Source organism: Chiloscyllium plagiosum, unplaced genomic scaffold (genome assembly GCF_037043375.1).
Source record: "Chiloscyllium plagiosum isolate Xiang-an unplaced genomic scaffold, Cpla_swu_hap1 HiC_scaffold_2, whole genome shotgun sequence".
In the NCBI taxonomy this organism is placed as follows: domain Eukaryota; kingdom Metazoa; phylum Chordata; class Chondrichthyes; order Orectolobiformes; family Hemiscylliidae; genus Chiloscyllium; species Chiloscyllium plagiosum.
In genome coordinates, this window is record NW_028270140.1 from 12,503,130 (window position 1) to 12,521,167 (window position 18,038).

Sequence of the window (18,038 nt, forward strand, 5' to 3'; positions counted from 1 at the left end):
GACTAATTGTGACGGTTTCTGGGTACATGAAATCTTGGGTTTGAAATGGGACTTTAATTTGAGTTTCTTCTTGCTGATCATAACATTGAAATTTTTGAATGCATTGGACAACAAATCCAGACTACATTACGTATCCAGCTTTGAACTGCCAATTAGTGCTTAGTCATTGGCAAACAGGAATTTAACTAGGCCAGGGTAACATTGGTCTTTGCCTAGAACTGTCTCAGAATGAGTAGTTTCCAATCCGTACAATATCTGACTTTGATCCTCGTATCATGATCATGGAAGGCATCAAAGAGCACAATGGAGAAAAGTATCCTGATAAGGTTGGAGTTAGCAGGTAGCCCTGCTTAACACCATCAATGATTGCAATTGGCTCTGGAGACTCACCATCATCCAGGACATGTACAATTATGTGTCCTTAGACTGTTGAACAATCATGATGAATTTCTCAAGGAGGCAAATTTCTTCATTACTTCCCATAGCCCATCTTGGCTGTCTGTTCCAAAGGTCTTTGTTCGGTCAGTTAACATGCTGTCAAGTTGCATTTTTGTTCTTCGTATTTCTCCTGGAGCTGACTATCTGCAAGCCCCACTTGTGTGTATATTTGACCTTTTCTGAAACCACTCTGATTCTCTGGCAGCAGATCCTCATCAAGATGTCTTAGAAATATTCTACTGAAGATTTAGCCAGCAATGGAAAGGAGTGAGATTCCTTTATGATTGTCACAAGATTACAAAGTTCTTTTCCATTTGTCCAGTTTGGCAGTGATTCACCTGAGATGGTACCTTGTTTCCACATAGATGAAAGAGTTCAGTGAGCTTCAAGACCAGGCATGATCTCCAGCCTTGTGGACATAGTGGAAAAGCATCATATCCAAAGGTTTTGCTGCTAGAGAGGAGTTTGAACAACATGGGGGTATTATCAAGACAGCAGTTCATGGCAACCAGTGGCAGGCTATTGAATGCTCCATTGGTGGATGAAGGACGATTAAAGATGTGGTTGAAGGCTCTGCATATCTTGCAAGAATTTAGTCTTTTTGTGTGAACAGTGTTGAGCTGTCGATACTGAGGCTTGGTGAATTCACCAGTAAATGGGGCCTACGTACAAATTTCAGAGCATCGTAGAATCTCTTCCAGTCTTTGTGGTCTCTGTATAATTAATTGAATAATTTACTTGTGTATTCTTTGATTCAGCCACGTGTCTTGTATACCTGAGTTGCATTGGACCATCTTGCAGTTTCAATTAGCATCATGCTTGGATAGTAATGCTTTGTCATTGAGGGAAATGCTGTAGTGGTGATATTTCTCTCCCATTCGTTTCTGAATTATCTCACTGTTGTGCAGATTCCTTGGTACATCTCCCTGTGCATTCACAGCTGTTCTACCATTTACCGATTACCAGTTGACTTGGAGCAAATTAATGATAGAAACAGAAAAGGACAGCAGGAAAGGGTCATTCTGCCTTTTGAGCCTGTTCTACTATTCAAGAAGACCAAGACTGATTATCCAACTCAGTACAGATCATTCTGCTATAATGCATGTTTCATTAACATGAATTTTCTGTAACACGATTGACGAACAGGAGATGCTGTTTCTACAGTGAGAAGTTTTAAAGCGTATTTTGGTTATAACATGATTCTGGCCCTATTAGTTTAAATGGTGCTGCTATTACACAATTTTTTTTATAACACGGGATTGCATGAGAATGGAACTGTCGCATTATAGCAGAGCTGACTATTCTATTACTACTTCCTCCCCATACCTTTTGATTCCTTTAGCCCTTAGAGCTGTATCTAACTCCTTAAAAACATTAAATGTTTTAGCCTCAACTGTTTTTTGTGGCAAAGAATTTTGTAGGTTTTCATTCTTTAGATGAAGAAATTTCTCCTCACATTGGTCTAAAATGGCCTACCCTGTATCCTGAGACTGTGATCTCTGGCTGTGGACTCCTTGGTCATCAGGAACATCCTTCTTGTGTTGACCCTGCCTCATCCTGTTCAACGTTTATAGGATTCTATTTAACCCCCCCACCCAGCTTCTTTTAAACTCCAGTGAATATAATACTGACTGAACCAGTCACCCTTCATACATGAGTGCTGCCATCCCAGGAATCAGTCTGGTAAACTGATAGATGATGAACACGACTTGCATATGAATTGGATTATAGAGAAAGGGAGAATTGTGCATCATGAATTTCTCTGTAATCCTGACAACCAGTGGCTCGTAACTGCTGGCTGAAGGTAAGCATAAATGCAGGATGGACGATTTCAAAGATTGTGGCAATCCCACCCCTGAGAAGTGCTCTTGAAACCCCTAACCTCTTATATCTCTAATCTCAGCCTGGAAGGCTGTACGCCTTCTTTGTGTTTAAAGGTTTTTGTTTAATATACTCAAACACATAACTAAGCATAAATCTAAACAAAACTTGCATTCATGTAGCAATCCTCATAGTAAAGTATCTCAAGTCAGTATCTTAATAATCAGAATTTTCAGCCAAGTAGATTGCGCCAAAAATGATGTTTCAGAAGCCTTCACTATATCCTTGATGCAAAAAACATTTTAAGGAGATTTAAATGAGACAGCAATGAAAAAGAGTTTTTAAGAGCAAGATTTGTAGCTCAGGTTGAGGTTCTGGATTGTTAAGACGGACCCAGAGGGTCCCGTCTTTGCGTGTTCTTTTGGAAGGAGAGACTCACACTGGCAACTATGATTAGACGCAGACAGCAGTTTATTCACAGAATCCTAACTGATACAACGAATCAACAGGCATGCATTCGTTGGAGAAGGCGTTCTGCCTTCCCGTTCAAAGTTGACACAATTATACTTCGCGCTGCCTGGAGTCCCCGGTCAGTTCGCCTTCCCCATTGGTCCATTCATCTGCGCGCGCTGGGGATCCGTCCTCCTATTGGCCGCATCGAAGTGCCTGTCCAGCTCCTGCTGTGCTTGACAATGGCTCAGCCATCCCTGAGGAGAAAGTGAGGTCTGCAGATGCTGGAGATCAAAGTTGAAACTTTATTGCTGGAACAGCACAGCAGGTCAGGCAGCATCCAGGGAACAGAAGATTCGACGTTTCGGGCACAGGCCCTTCTTCAGGAATGAGTAGAGAGTGTTCAGCAGGAGAAGATAAAAGGTAGGGAGGAGGGACTTGGAGGAGGGGCGTTGGAAATGTGATAGGTGGAAAGAGGTCAAGGTGAGGGTGATAGGTCGGAGTAGGATGGAGGCGGAGAGGTCAAGAAGAAGACTGCAGGTCAGGAAGGCGGTGCCGGGCTGGAGGGATCCGGCTGAGACAAGGTGGGGGGAGGGGGGATGAAGAAACTGGTGAAGTCCAAGTTCATCCCCTGCGGTTGGAGGGTTCCCAGTCGGAAGATAAGACGCTCCTCCTCCGACCGTCGGGTTGTTGTGGTTTGGCGGTGGATGAGTCCAATGACCTGCATATCCTCAGTGGAGTGGGAGGGGGAGTTGAAATGCTGTGCTACAGGTTGGTTGGGTTGGTTCGTCCGGGTGGCCCAGAGGTGCTCTCTGAATCGCTCCGCAAGTAGGCGGCCTGTTTCCCCAATATAGAGGAGGCCACACCGGCTGCAGCGGATGCAGTAGATGATGTGGGTGGAGGTGCAGGTGAATCTGTGGCGGATATGGAAGTTTCCTTTGGGGCCTTGGAGAGAAGTGAGGGGGGAGGTGTGGGCGCAAGTGTTGCACCTCCTGCGGTTGCAAGGGAAGGTGTCGGGAGTGGAGGTTGGGTCGGTGGGGGGTGTGGATCTGACAAGGGAGTCGCGGAGGGAGTGGTCTCTACGGAAAGCTGATAGGGGAGGGGAGGGAAATATATCCTTGGTGCTGGGGTCTGTTTGGAGGTGGCGGAAGTGACGGCAGATGATGCGCTGTACATGGAGATTGGTGGGGTGGTAGGTGAGGACCAGTGGGGTTCTGTCCTGGTGGCGGTTGGAGGGGCGGGGCTCAAGGGCGGAGGAGCGGGAAGTGGAGGAGATGCGGTGGAGGGCACCGTCGACCACGATGGGGGGGAAATTGCGGTCCTTGAAGAAGGAGGCCATCTGTGTTGTACGTATTTTGAACTGGTCCTCCTGGGAGCAGATGCGGCGGAGACGAAGGAATTGGGAGAATGGGATGGCGTTTTTACAGGGGGCAGGATGGGAGGAGGTGTAGTCCAGGTAGCTGTGGGAGTCGGTTGGTTTGTAGTACGTATTCTGGGAGCGGTTCCGATCCCGTATTCAATAGTCCATTGTGTCAAGGAATTACTATGCGTCTGACAGGCTAGCCATTTTCAATAGTTTTAGTTTAACTAAATTGTCAATTACACTTATCAACTTTAGACTTAAATAGAGCCATTCACACTCACTAGTTACAGGTTCCGATAGAGCAATTCACACTTGTCTAACAGTTACAGATTCCGATCAGTTTCTTTATTAATCCCGAGTTTCGATGGGGCAATTGATACTGGCTGGTATTTACAGGCTCCAAGATTTAATTAACATTATGCATATCCCTTACAAGCTCCAGCAGTCATGCAATCTCCTGCAGCAGCTCGCTTGGCTGTTGTTAACCATTTCAGGGCTGGAAGTGTCACCCTCCCTAGCCCTACATTAAACACCGCAGTGAAATCTCCCCAACAGGATGTAGGTGTGCTCGCTGAGCTGGAAGGTTCGTTTTCAGATGTTTCATCACTGTACAAGGTAACATCTTCAGTGAGTCTCCAGATGAAGCCCTGGTGGCGTGGCCCGCTTTCTATTTATGTGTTTAGGTTTCCTTGGGTTGGTGATGTCATTTCTTGTTCTTTTTCTCAGGGGATGATAAATGGGATCCAAGTCAATGTGTTTGTTGATGGAGTTCCGGCTGGAATGCCTTGCTTCTAGGAATTCTCCTGAGTGTCTCTGTTTGGCTTGGATGTGTTGTCCTAGTCGAAGTGGTGTCCTTCCTCATCTGTATGTAAGGATACGAGTGAGAGTGGGTCATGTTGTTTTGTGGTTAGTTGATGTTCTCGTATCTTGGTGGCTAGTTTTCTGCCTGTTTGTCCAATATAGTGTTTGTTACAGTTCTTGCAAGGTATTTTATAAATTACGTTAATTTTTTTTGTTGTCTGTCTAGGATCTTTCAAGTTCATTAGCTGCTGTTTTATTGTGTTGGTGGGTTTGTGGGCTACCAAAATGCCAAGAGGTCTGAGTAGTCTGATAGTCATATCCGAGATGTCTTTGATGTAGGGGGGGAATGTCTAAGGTTTCTGGACGTGTTTTGTCTCCTTGTTGGAGTTTGTTGCTGAGAAATTGGTGGACTGTATTCATTAGGTGCCCCTTCTTTTTAAATACACTGTAAACATTGATTTTCCTCTGCTCTGCGTAGTTCCTCCGTGCTTCAGTGTGTGGTGGCTCATTGAAATAATGTTTTAATGCAGCTTCATTTGTGGGAATTGGGATGATTCCTTCTGTAGTTCAGTATTTGGTCAGTATGTGTTGTTTTCCTGTAGACGCTGGCTTGAAGTTCCCCATTGGCTGTTTGCTCTACTACGACATCTAGGAATGGCAATTTGTTGTTATTTTTTCTCCTTTTTTGTGAATTTTATGCCATTGGTCTTGAAGGTTTCCTCTAATTTGTTTTGTTTAGTTATGACGAAGGTATCATCCGTGTAGCGGACCCAAAGTTTAGGTTGGATGGTTGGCAGAGCTGTTTGTTTGAATCTCTGCATTACAGCCTCTGCTAAGAACCCTGATATCGGAGATCCCATGGATGTTCCGTTGGTTTATCTGTAGGTTTGTCGTTGAAGGTGAAGTGGGTGGTAAGGCATAGGTCCACTAGCTTAACAATGTTGTCCTTGCTAATGAAGTTGGTAGTGTTTGATGTATGTGTCTTTGGTTCTTCTAATAATGTAGTCATTGTTTCCTTGGCCAGGTTGATGTTGATGGATGTGAATAGGGCTGTTACATCAAAGGAGACCATTATTTCATCCTCTTCTATCTTGGTGTCATTGGTCTTCAGGAATTCATTTTTTTTTAGGAGCTTAAGAATCTGCAGACAGATGTTATAACATGTGTTGGGCAGGTGGAATCAAACCCAGGTCTCCTGGTTCAGAGGTGGTGACATAGCATTTAGCCACATGAGGCCCACCACCCCTGGCTCACAGCTGCAGTTCCATCCTCATATTGTAGATAATTTCTAATAAAGGATGTTCAGGGATGTTATAACCTTTGGAGTGGTAGGATTTGAACCAGGCCTCCTTGGTCCAGAGATATGGATACCACCATTGTATCACTGGAGCCCCTCCTCAGGATTTTGGACTATCTTTTCCAATCAACCTGTTCAATGACATTGTTATACATCTCTGGAACAGGTCGGACTTGAACCCGTGCCTCCTGCTCCATGGGTAGTGACGCTACCACTGCGCCACAAGAGAGCTGATTTCCTGAGGTTTTGGATCATTGGCTGGGATATTTAATGCAGCTGCATATTTGCTTGCTCGTTTCTACTAAAATTTGCTGATTGTGCAAATTGATGATTTGAACATGCAATGTTAGTGAATGTATTTGAATTTATTGCCTGTGTCCAAGGCATAAATTGCAATACTGCTGGTGTTGTGTTCTCTCTCTGGCTTCATACATACAGAACTGCTCTTTTATCTTCCTAATCCTCCTCTTTTCTTTCCCCTTTGTGCTGGTCGTGCTATCTAAGATTTTAATGCTTGATGATCATCTCTGGTATTGGTTTGTTTTCATTATTGGAAGATATTTGTTTTGAGGATGAACAATATTTTCTTTTTGTAAACGTTGTTCAGGTCTTGAGATTGTAGTTCTTTTCAATTTCAGTTGTCTCTTGGCTTTAGTTTCAGGAACAATAATTTATTGATCGGTGGATCTCTTTATTTCTTCTGGTTACATGGGCACTAAACATGGGAATTTTTTTTTAACCTATATTGTTATCTTTTCCCTTAGGGCCCAGTAATGCCTGGTAGCCACTCTGTTGAGAGGTTTGTGATTGAGGAGAATCTGCAATGCATCATCAAATCTCATTGGAGGGAAAGAAAGACATGGTAATTTCAATAATATTTGTTTCAGTATTGCAGTAACATTTTCTTGTGGGGGTTGCTAAAAAAGTTATGTAAGTGTTAATTTATGTACAACAAATGTACTGAAAAAAATTAGAAATGCAGGTAATTTTTTTGACTTCTTCATGGAATATGAAACTGACAGGCCATGCCAGCATTTGTTACTTTCTATAATTGTTGTTTGGAAGACAATGTTGGGCCAGCTTTTAGGACCATCACAGTCTATTTAGGGTAAGTGTAAATGGTGCTGTTAAGATTGCAGGATGTTGACACAGCCAGAATGAAGGCGTTTGAAGTCAGGATGATGTGTGGCTTGGAGAGGAACTAGCAAGTGGTAGTTTCCCCTGCATTTGCTGGCCTTGTCCTTCTAGGTGTACAGATGCTGTTGAAGGGTCGTAGAGTCATACAGAACAGAAGCAGACCCTTCGGTCCAACTTGCCTATGCCAACCTGATATTTTAAATTAATCTAGTCCTATTTGCCAGCATTTGGCCCTTATCCCTCTAAGCTCTTCCTATTCATGTACCCATCCAGGTTCCTTTTAAATGTATTATTGTACCAGCCTCCACCACTTCCTCTGGCAGCTCATTCCATCGTGCACCACCCTCTGCATGAAAACATTGCCCCTTAGGTACTTTTTATATTCACCTCTCACTTTAAACCTATGCCTTCTAGTTTGGACTCCCCTACCCTGAGAAAAAGACATTGGCTATTCACCCAATCCATGCCATTCATGGTTTTATAAACCTGTATAAAGGTCACCCTGAGACTCCAACGCTCCAGTGAAAATAGCCCCAGCCGAATCAACATCTCACTATAGCTCAAACATACTTGTCAATCTTTTCTGCACACTTTCAAGTTTAACAACATCTTTCCTTTAGCAGAGAGATCAGAATTGAACGCAGTATTCCAGAAGTGGCCTAATCAATGTTCATATCTATGGTTGCAGGTATATCATTACAAATAATCTGATTTTAAACAAATAAGTTTAGTTAACACTTGCTCTGATGCCGAGGTCAGCAATGATACTCACTGCTGACCCTGAAGAAAGCTGACCACAAAGATCTCAGTGGCATGAATTCTCCTTTCCTGATAAATGTTGAAATCAGCTGCCTTGGTATGCAGCAGCATTAATGTCAGGAAGCAGATAAATCTTTGATTACAATTAAATATTCACACACAATAAACCAGAAAGTAAAAACTGTCATTCACAGTTTCTCTGAATGCTCACATAGGAAAATTAATTATTGCAGTTGATTTAGGTGAAAGTTAAATCAGAAGTAAAGTTTTTATTAAGTATATTTTTTTCAACAAAATGTATTAATATATAAAGATCTGATATTCCACAAACAAGCATAAGCTTCTAAGGGCTTTGTGTGTGGTGGCAGCGTCCCTGCCTGTGGGCCAGAAGGTTTGGGTTCATCCCACCTGTTGCAGCAGTGTGTTTACAACATGCTGAACACATTTTTTAAAAAATGCACAAGTAAACCTTTCATGGTCAAGTAGGCGCTGAGCAGTTACTGTGAAGTTAATACCCCATTAAAAACCCAGTAATGGCTTTGCACAAAATGTGATTCTTTAAAAGGGTTTCCTTTTTCCCGCGAGAGACAGACTCAGTGGAAGAATGCAAATTCTCATTGATGAATTGATGCAGTGCATCTTGTAGATGCTACCCACTGCTACCACTTTGCTCCAGTGATAAGAGAAAATGAGAGTTTAAGTTGATGAATGGGATGTGGAATGACTTCTATCTTGTAGATAGGTTTTCGGGAGTCAGGAGGTGAGCTAGTATAGGTAGACTACCTAGTTTCAGGTCACTGGTAACCTCCAGAATATTTGATGATTGAGAATTCTGTAGTATTGTTGCCATGGAATATCCAGGGGAGTTGGTTAGATTCTCTCACCTTGTAATTGGTCATTGCCTGACCCTTGAGTGGCATGAATAGCACTTGCCATTTTATCAGCACCTTCCAAGCCTGAATGATGTTCAGATGTTGTGGCTTATGAACAAACTGCTTCAGTGTCTGAGGATTTGCAAATGATACTGACAGTTGCATCTGATCTTATAATTGGAGCAGCTAAATATGGAAAAGAGGTGGAAGGAAAGCAGAAATTCCAAAACAATATGTAGGTTTTCCTACTAAATAGAAGCAGGAACCACCAATCAATTCCTGCTGTCAGTACTGCTTGTTTATCACAAAATTCATTATTCAAATTCAGTGGCTGATCCTTGTTTAGCAATTGTGGACTAAGTGAAGTAAGATTAATTTGAACTGCTAAATTTAGTTTGTGCACAAATGTAAAATCTTTGTTTTCTGAATGACAGGATGCAACTTCATATTCGCAATTCTCAGTGTAATACAGTCTGATGTTTGTGGTTAGTATCTCTATGGTTTTGCCTAAATTATATTTGCTGATTTTTATTCTTTCCAACAGTGCTGCCCAGCTGCTTAGTTATCCTGGAAAGAACAAGATTCCTCTGAATTACCACATAGTTGAGGTGGGTTCCTTCTTACTGTATGTTGGTAGCCCACATTTTATCTTGCTGGAAATTTGAATTTCTATTGTAGTAATTTAGCCTTGTAGTAAATTAGCCAATCTATGGAAACTGTGGTTTACATAAACAAACACTGCCTATTTTATAGTAAGCTTTTACTTTACTGAACGAAAGACTGAGTTCTTGATTTAAGCAAATTTTTGAAAATAAATCTTTCCAGTGTTCTGGTGCTGAAGAAAACCTCCGACGAGCTGAATGTATGTCATGTGTTTGTGGAAAGAATCTCCCTTGGCCTTAAAAGGAGTGTGGCAACTGGAAGTACATCATTAGTAAAGGGATAGAATGCAGAGAGTATTGGTGAACTGATATTCAGTGGTACTCCTAAGTGGTTGGTGTTGAGATTATAATGTCCTTTTGATGAGCTGACCTTAATGATCTGGCCTTCACTATACAAGACAAAAATGGTTTAAATGGCACATGGGAAATGTAGAAGAGGGTAGTAATTGGCTTTGGGGAACCTGGTGAAATATGCATTCATATGACAGGTGACATTTAATTCAGAAATGTGAAGTGATGTATTTTGGTAGGAAGCATGAGAAGACCGAAATCAGGAGCAGATTACGCTGGAATGTATACACAAACCTTTCAAGGTGGTATGGACTAGGCCAGACCACTCAAAACATTCTTAAGTAGGCAGCCCAGATCATAACTTTGCAATTTGTTTTGATAAGTGTACAGTAAAAATTACTGTAGAAGGGCTGTAGAATTCTGTAGAATACTGTAGAATTCCTGAAGAAGGGCTTATGCCCGAAACGTCGATTCTCCTGTTCCTTGGATGCTGCCTGACCTGCTGCGCTTTTCCAGCAACACATTTTCAGCTACAGTAAAAATTACCCGGAGTAAGTAGCGAGGTTGACTACCAGGTTTTAAAACAGACAAAAATGTATTCACAAAATTGCACAATGAAACACAAAGAACAGAATAAAGAACCCCTACAGAACTCAGTCTATCCAAACTAGACTTAATTATGCTGTTCCAAATATACACAACAGTCCCAATAAGCAAACCTCCTTAAAAACAGTTAAAAAAATGTAACAAATGCTTAAAGGTTAAAGTCAGAAGGAAAGAGAGAGAGAGAGAGAGAGTGTGTTTGTTTCCACACAGCTCACTGTTGAACTCCTAACTCGTTCTGGACTGAACTGCTCAGCTAGATAGCTGGCCACTACCCTTTCATTATACAGGTCACTTCTAAAACATGGCCACTTTGGCCTGAAGTCTCATTTGTTTACATATAGACGAAAAGGCCTCTCAATACCTTTTTATTCTCTGTACATAACCAGTCTAATCAGAACCGGGAGATGTTTATGACCCCTCTGAAAAATACCAAGGGCACAGTATCCTTGAGAAAAGGAACAGCTTTTAGAAAAAAAGGGACCAGCTTTGTGACAAAGGTGACAGGTCAAATAGAGAAGGCTATTGAAAAAACATGTATAATTCTTGGATTTATTAATAAGGAATAGAGTACAAAAATGAGGAGGCTAGCTAAATCTTTGTGAAACACTGGTTATGCTTCAGCTGAAGGATTATTAGGGTATTGTGTCCTTAGAAGGCCCAAAAGAAATGTCCTAAAATTATACCAAAGCTGGAAGACTTCATTTATGTGGACAGGCTGGGGGAACATTCCCCTTGGGGACAGAGAAGCTAAAGAGCTGATTTGATGGAGATATTCAAAATATTGAATGCCAAATAAATAAACAATTGTATCCTATGTCAGAAGGATTAGTAACCAGAGTGGACCGGTGCATGACCAAAGAATCACATGACAACAGGAAATGTTTTCTGTTTACACTTAAGTATTATGATCTGAATTTCAGTAGCTAAAAAGGTGTTGGAAAGGCATCAATAGTAGCTTGCAAAAGAGGATTGGATAAGTACTTGAATCACAAATATTATAGGTTAATAGGTAAAAAACTAGGGAGTGGGATTGATAGGATAGTTCTGTCAGAGTTGGCATTGGCATGCTGAACCAAATAGTCTTCTATTGTCATACATCATTTTGATTCTATAATGAGACCATCTTTCAGTAGTTGGGATATATGAAAACATTCCCTTTTTCGTGTTTCCATTTATCATTTCAATGATAAGTACTTAGAAAAAGTTGGTCCTATTTCTATTGTGGCACAGCTTTAAGCATTAAAGTGTCTCATATTATAAAAGAAACCTAGCATTTTGACACCTGTTACTTGACAATTTTGTTGTTCATATTTTTGCTAAAGTGAGGGATGATAATTTAGGGTAATTGTTCTTCTATAAACACATTTATGCAGTTACACAGTTCTGTTCAGTAAAGGTAAAATAAATTAATAGCTCATTTTCAATAATTCTAATAATTGTTTTATAGGTTGTCTTCGGAGAACTTTTCCAGTTGCCGTCACCTCCTCACATTGAAGTCATGTATACAACACTGTTGATTGAACTCTGCAAGCTGCAGCCTGGCTCTTTACCGCAGGTGGTATCCTTTTGGCAACATTAGTTATTTGCAGCAACCATAGGCTCAATGCTAACACTTCAGGAGGAAATGTTGGGATGGCATAGAGTACTTTCAATATCAAGTGCCCTTTCTGTCTTTATGATAATGCTCATCAATTGTATGGATTCCTTTCATAATTGATTTCCCACCAGAAGCGACTAATCAATTCTATTATCTTGCTTCAGGAACCAGATTGATTGCACAAATAAGTGGGTTGATGAGAAACATAAGAGGAATGCAAGTTTATACTTTGAACTTACCTGGATATTGACTTGCAGGAGGTAGTCCATGATGGATATTGCTGTGATATATTAGTTATGATGTCTTTGCCACATGTGTGCACTATTTGAACATATATCCATAAGAGGTAGTTGTGGATTGCTCACATCAAGGGACATTGTTAAAAGCAAAAAACAAAATACAGGAAACACTCAGTGGTACAGGCAGTTTTTGTGGATCTTGAAATCCACATGGTAGGCTACTGCAGAAAATACGGAGATATGGCATTGAGGGTGAGTTGGAGGTTTGGATTAGGAATTGGCTGGATGGAAGAAGACAGAGGGTAGTAGTTGATGGCAAAGTTTCTTCATGGAGTGCCGTCACTAGCGGTGTTCCGCAAGGATCTGTTTTGGGACCATTGCTGTTTGTCATTTTTATAAATGACCTGGAAGAGGGGTTAGAAGGTTGGGTGAGCAAGTTTGCGGATGATACGAAAGTCGGAGGAGTTGTTGACAGTGAGGAAGCATGTGGCAGGTTACAGCAGGATATAGAGAAGCTGCAGAGCTGGGCAGAAAGGTGGCAGATGGAATTCAATGTAGCTAAGTGCGAGGTGATTCACTTTGGGAAGAATAACAAAAAGATGGGGTACTGGGCTAATGGTCGGATACTTGGTAGTGTGGATGAGCAGAGGGATCTTGGTGTCCATGTACACAGATCTCTGAAAGTTGCCACCCAGGTAAATAGTGCAGTGAGGAAGGCATATGGCGTACTGGCTTTTATTGGTAGAGGAATTGAGTTCCGGAGTCCTGAGGTCATGATGCAGTTGTATAAGACTCTGGTACGGCCGCATCTGGAATATTGTGTGCAGTTTTGGTCGCCATACTATAGGAAGGATGTGGAGGCACTTGAACGGGTGCAGAGGAGGTTTACCAGGATGTTGCCTGGTATGGAAGGAAAATCGTATGAGGAAAGACTGAGGCACTTGGGGCTGTTTTCACTAGAGAAAAGAAGGTTTAGGGGTGACTTGATTGAGGTGTACAAGATGATTAGGGGGTTAGATAGGGTCGACAGTATGAACCTTTTCCCGCGTATTGAGTCGGGTATTACAAGGGGGCATAGCTTTAAATTAAGGGGGGGTAGATATAGGACTGATGTTAGGGGTAGGTTCTTCACTCAGCGAGTCGTTAGTTCATGGAATGCCCTGCCAGTAACAGTGGTGGACTCTCCCTCTTTATGGGCATTTAAGAGGGCATTGGATAGGTATATGGAGGATAGTGGGTTAGTGTAGTTTAGGTGGGCTTGGATCAGCGCAACATCGAGGGCCCAAGGGCCTGTACTGCGCTGTATTCTTCTATGTTCTATGTTCTATGTTCTAGATTTGAAGTTTCAATTCATTTTTTTAGAACAGTGAGTACTAGTAAATATTAAATTATAAAATAACCGAATTTAAAACATTGGCCCACAAGTCCCAAGGTGTTGTAATTGTTAGGTTGTCATTCATTAGAACCGTACCCAGAATCTCTGCTGTTCTGCATTTCTTGCTGGACTTCCAGGTCTGACTTTACCAGAAATGCAAAGCACAGCGTTCCTCAGAGTTCCAGCAGTGTACAGTGGAGTCAGGGGGAAAGACAGAAGGCTGCCCCTGCCTCTGCCCCCTGCCCCTTTTTATGGTATGTAGTAAGTTTAAAGATCCAGTTTGAACGTTAATGAATGAATGATTAATAAGTGGATGGATAGATTGATGGGGGCTGGGGTGGCAGTGGGTGTGGACATGATGGTGAATGTGATCAGAGGTTCAGGATGAGTAACAGGTGGGAGGTAGAGGAAAAGGTCAGTTCCTGAGTAATCCAGGAGTTTTTTTTTTCCTGCCTAGTATTTTTAGCTAATCATTCAGATAAGTCACATGAAGTCTGTGATATCAGCACAAGCTGCAAAGGAACTACTCATCGGAAGCTAAAACCTCCTGGCAATGTCCATGTAGGTTAGAGTGTTATGACTTCTATGCACATTTCAGGTCTTGCATCCAGCATTAATTTATCCAAAATCTCAAAGATTCGGGCCACTTTCTTATGCTTGCCCTTTCCACTAATCCTCTCCCAGCACCTGTTCCCACACCCCCATTATTGGGACGTATTTCTGTCAACATCAGTCACCCTAGGTAATCTTCCCTTGGAGCCTTGGACTGTTCACATTGAGTTGTTCAACTATCAGGACATCATGGACAAGTTCCAATGTATTGGTATAGAAACTCACTCAGTCTTTGGCATGGGTGCCTAAGGTCAACGCCCAATTTCATTTTCTTTATCCTAGGATTGTTGAAGACTGTTGTGTCCCTGACACTTCCATAACTGAGCAAAACTAATTCAACACACAGCAAAATTAAAATTGAATTTGAGGATCAAGTCCTCAGGAAAAAATGTTTGTTCAATGGCATAGCCTGTCCTCAATGTGTAACATTGATATATGCTGATTAGGAATATTTCATCTCTAATTAAATGCTTTAAATTGTTTATTCTACAAATCTGGATCATAATCAGCAGTTTAGGTTATAAAACATAGAATTGAATTTTAATAATGCTACCCAGGAGTATTGGAGAATAGAGGTTAGATATTTCCATGAAGCTGAATGACATGATGAACTTTCTGTTCTAGAAGGTGCATAAATTTGATTACAGCATGAAATTATTTACTCACTGGGTATTGGTTACGATGAGTATTTGAATCTCTATTGCTTGCCAAGCTGTGAAGAGAAAATATAATAATAGATTTGGTTCTCTCACTCAAGAAGGCTATTTGGCTGTCCATGCTAACTATGTGCAAGTGTAAGTTAATTAGTCTCACTCCCCACTTTTTTCTTTTTAGCTCAGCAAATATTTTCTATACATTATCTAATTATTCAATCCCCTATGAAAGTCACAATTCAGTCTGCCTCCCCCGTACTAAATGCATTACAGATTCTAGCCACCTCAAACAAAAGAAGAGATTTTACTCATGTTAGCAATCTCCTTTGTGACCATAATTTTGTGATGAACCTGTTTCGTGTTTTACTTAACTGGTAAATTTTAGCTTGCACAAGCTACAGAGATGCTATATATGCGGATCGATAGGATGAATACAATTTGCATAGACAGGTAATTTTATCTTCAATTCTATTTTGTTTGTAAAAGCAGTTTTAGAATATTATTCCTGTAATTTGTAGAGTTTTTGTATTAAATGATCCAGTTAATAAGTTATCAGTAATTGACTTTTCTATAAGTGAGAAACTATCACAATAAAAAAGAAATGTATTTGACTCAATTGTCACAATCGTTTTGGAGAGGAGTAATTGCTCTCACTCCTCATTGCAATTTTTTTAATGTTTTAGACAGCTGTTTAAGAATTTGTCTGAAGTCTCAGTGATAAATATCCACTTGTATGATCTGTTAGTAAATTGTACACACCAGTAATGTCCCAGTTTTAATTGTCTGCTGTATGCTAGGTTGGTTGTTCTTGATCAGTGAGTTTCTGGATTCACTGTGATTGGTCTCAAGTATCCCTGGATCAATGAAAAGAACATTCATTTAATTTCTAATGTCTCAGAGAGACAAAATCTGGTAAAGAAATGATAAACTAAATGGAGGAAAATATGGGAGGTTCCTCTCTAAGCTATTCGTGGTCAAAAGCACCCCTGAAGATCACGAGGACACTGAATTCCCTAAAGTACCTCCCATTTTAGGAAGTAATGGCTATCGCAACCAGAAACAGCTGTCATGAAATAGCAACCATTGCATGATCTACCAGCAATGAGGGTTTTTGTGACACAGTGGTAGTGTCCCTATCTCCTAAGCCAAGAGGCCGGGTTCAAATCCCATCTGTGCCTGAGGTGTGCAATAACATGTATAAAGAGGTTGATTTTTTAAAAAAAACTGATTTGCCAACCTGTTCCAGAGATCTCTTATACTCTCAGAAAGGAAATATCTCTTCAGCTAACCTAAATCTCACGTTACACAACTTATGACCCTCTGGGCCTCCATAATCTACTTAATTGAAACACATTCTACTCCCTTCATCTTACTAAATTTCAGATTATCCCTCCGTTCACATATCTGAGAAATGCATCGCCCGAATGTTCATGAGCATAATTTGATAATTAAGATGCTTGAATCTGAGAAATGGTATGTTGGAAAATAAGGTACTGCTAAGGTTCTTAAGTTTATTTAAGGTTTATGTTAGTAGAGCTGTGGATAATGGACATCGTTTGTCCTGTCTCTGGTATTATGGTAAAGGGAGCTCTGGGAATTACTCATTGTTCACTATATTTTATTTCAAGCATTATATATATATATAAAACGCAATATATATTATACCTAATTTACAAGGAATTAGTTGAAATTTAGCAACCTATAGCACATACAATGCCAAAATTATAGCATGAGTGACTTAAGCCTTTTCACTGAACTTCTGCTACAACTTGACCCATTATAGAATAGTGCTTGTAGGGCTGTTGTGGTGGTAGTATCCCTACCTCTGACCCAGAAGGCCAGAGTTTAAGACCTACTTCAGAGATGTGTAATAACAGTGAACAGGAATATATCATTCAGCTGTTCAAACCTGTTCTCTCATTCAGTGAGATCGTGGCTGATCTGTGACCACACTCCATATACCCACTTGCTTAATACCTTTGCTTTACAAAACAAAATATCGCTATCTCAGACTTAAAGTTAACAACTGAGCTAGCATCCACTGATGTTTGTGGAAGAGAATTGCAAACACCTACTACTCCTTGTACGTAGAAGTGCTTCCTAACCTTTCTCTTGAATGCTCTGGTCCTAATTTTTATATATGCCTATAGTTTTAAGAGTCCCCGACCAATGGAAATAGTTTAAGTTCATCTACCCTGTCTTTCTCTATTAATATATTGAACAAGTTGATTAAGAATACCTAGAAGGGAGCTGGCAGGCTCAGTGTTAAGTAATATTCATTTGCTCATTTGTTTAGAAATAAAATTAGAAACAACACATTTTTTATCAGGTACCGGCAAATTAAATGTATATGAAATAAGTAGATTTTGCAAGGAAGCTAGCAATCTTGTCATGTCCTTCTTTACCCAAGTTAAGCTTGGAAAAACCTCACCATATTCTCAATTTATTTTGTGCTCACTGTTGCTGGGTTTATTTGTGCAAAAGTTGCCAAAAAACATTTGTACAAATTTATATGGAAAAGTATTACTCTGTTAAATCCAACCTTGACAATCTCTCAAATATCCAAATGTAAGCAATTACAATCTCTTATCACATTTTGATTATGAACATTTATGGATGAAATTAAAGCATTGTGAATGTGAAGTAAGTGTTAAGAAATAATTGCAAAATAAGTTATCGCCTCAGATAAAGAAACTAAGATTTGCAAATCTGTGGGGAGATGGGCAATCTATACAAATTTATTAGCTTTTACTTTTCTTTTGTAAAACAGCAATCTGATCACAACTGAGCTATTGTCAGTTGAAATACTGGCCAATTAAAAACCAAAAGAACTGCGGATGCTGTAAATCAGAAACCAAAACAAAAACTGCTAGAAAAGCATAGCAGGTCTGGCAGTATTTGTGAAGAGAAATCAGAGTTAACATTTTGGGTTGGTGACTCTTTCTCAGAACTCAGTTTCACTTCACAGATGCTGCCAGACCTGCTGAGCCTTTCCAGCAATTTCTCCTTTTATTTCTGAAACAACTGGTGCAAAGTTTCTTAAATTGCCAGGACTGTAGCATCAT

At 40.6% G+C, this 18,038-nt stretch overlaps 1 protein-coding gene across 2 annotated transcripts in view; it reads left to right on the forward strand.

Moving 5' to 3' along the window:
- The window catches only part of ncbp1 (nuclear cap binding protein subunit 1), an 83,928-nt gene that overhangs the window by 39,301 nt on the left and 26,589 nt on the right, over window positions 1-18,038 (forward strand). For both annotated transcript variants that reach the window (XR_015759459.1, XM_043719261.2), the window contains exons 9-12: window positions 6,935-7,032; window positions 9,483-9,546; window positions 11,945-12,055; window positions 15,359-15,423. Coding sequence is in view for 1 of the 2 variants with exons in the window: in XM_043719261.2 (XP_043575196.1) it covers window positions 6,935-7,032; window positions 9,483-9,546; window positions 11,945-12,055; window positions 15,359-15,423 (338 nt within the window). In the remaining variant the exon portion in view is untranslated. The remainder of the gene's footprint in view (window positions 1-6,934; window positions 7,033-9,482; window positions 9,547-11,944; window positions 12,056-15,358; window positions 15,424-18,038) is intronic.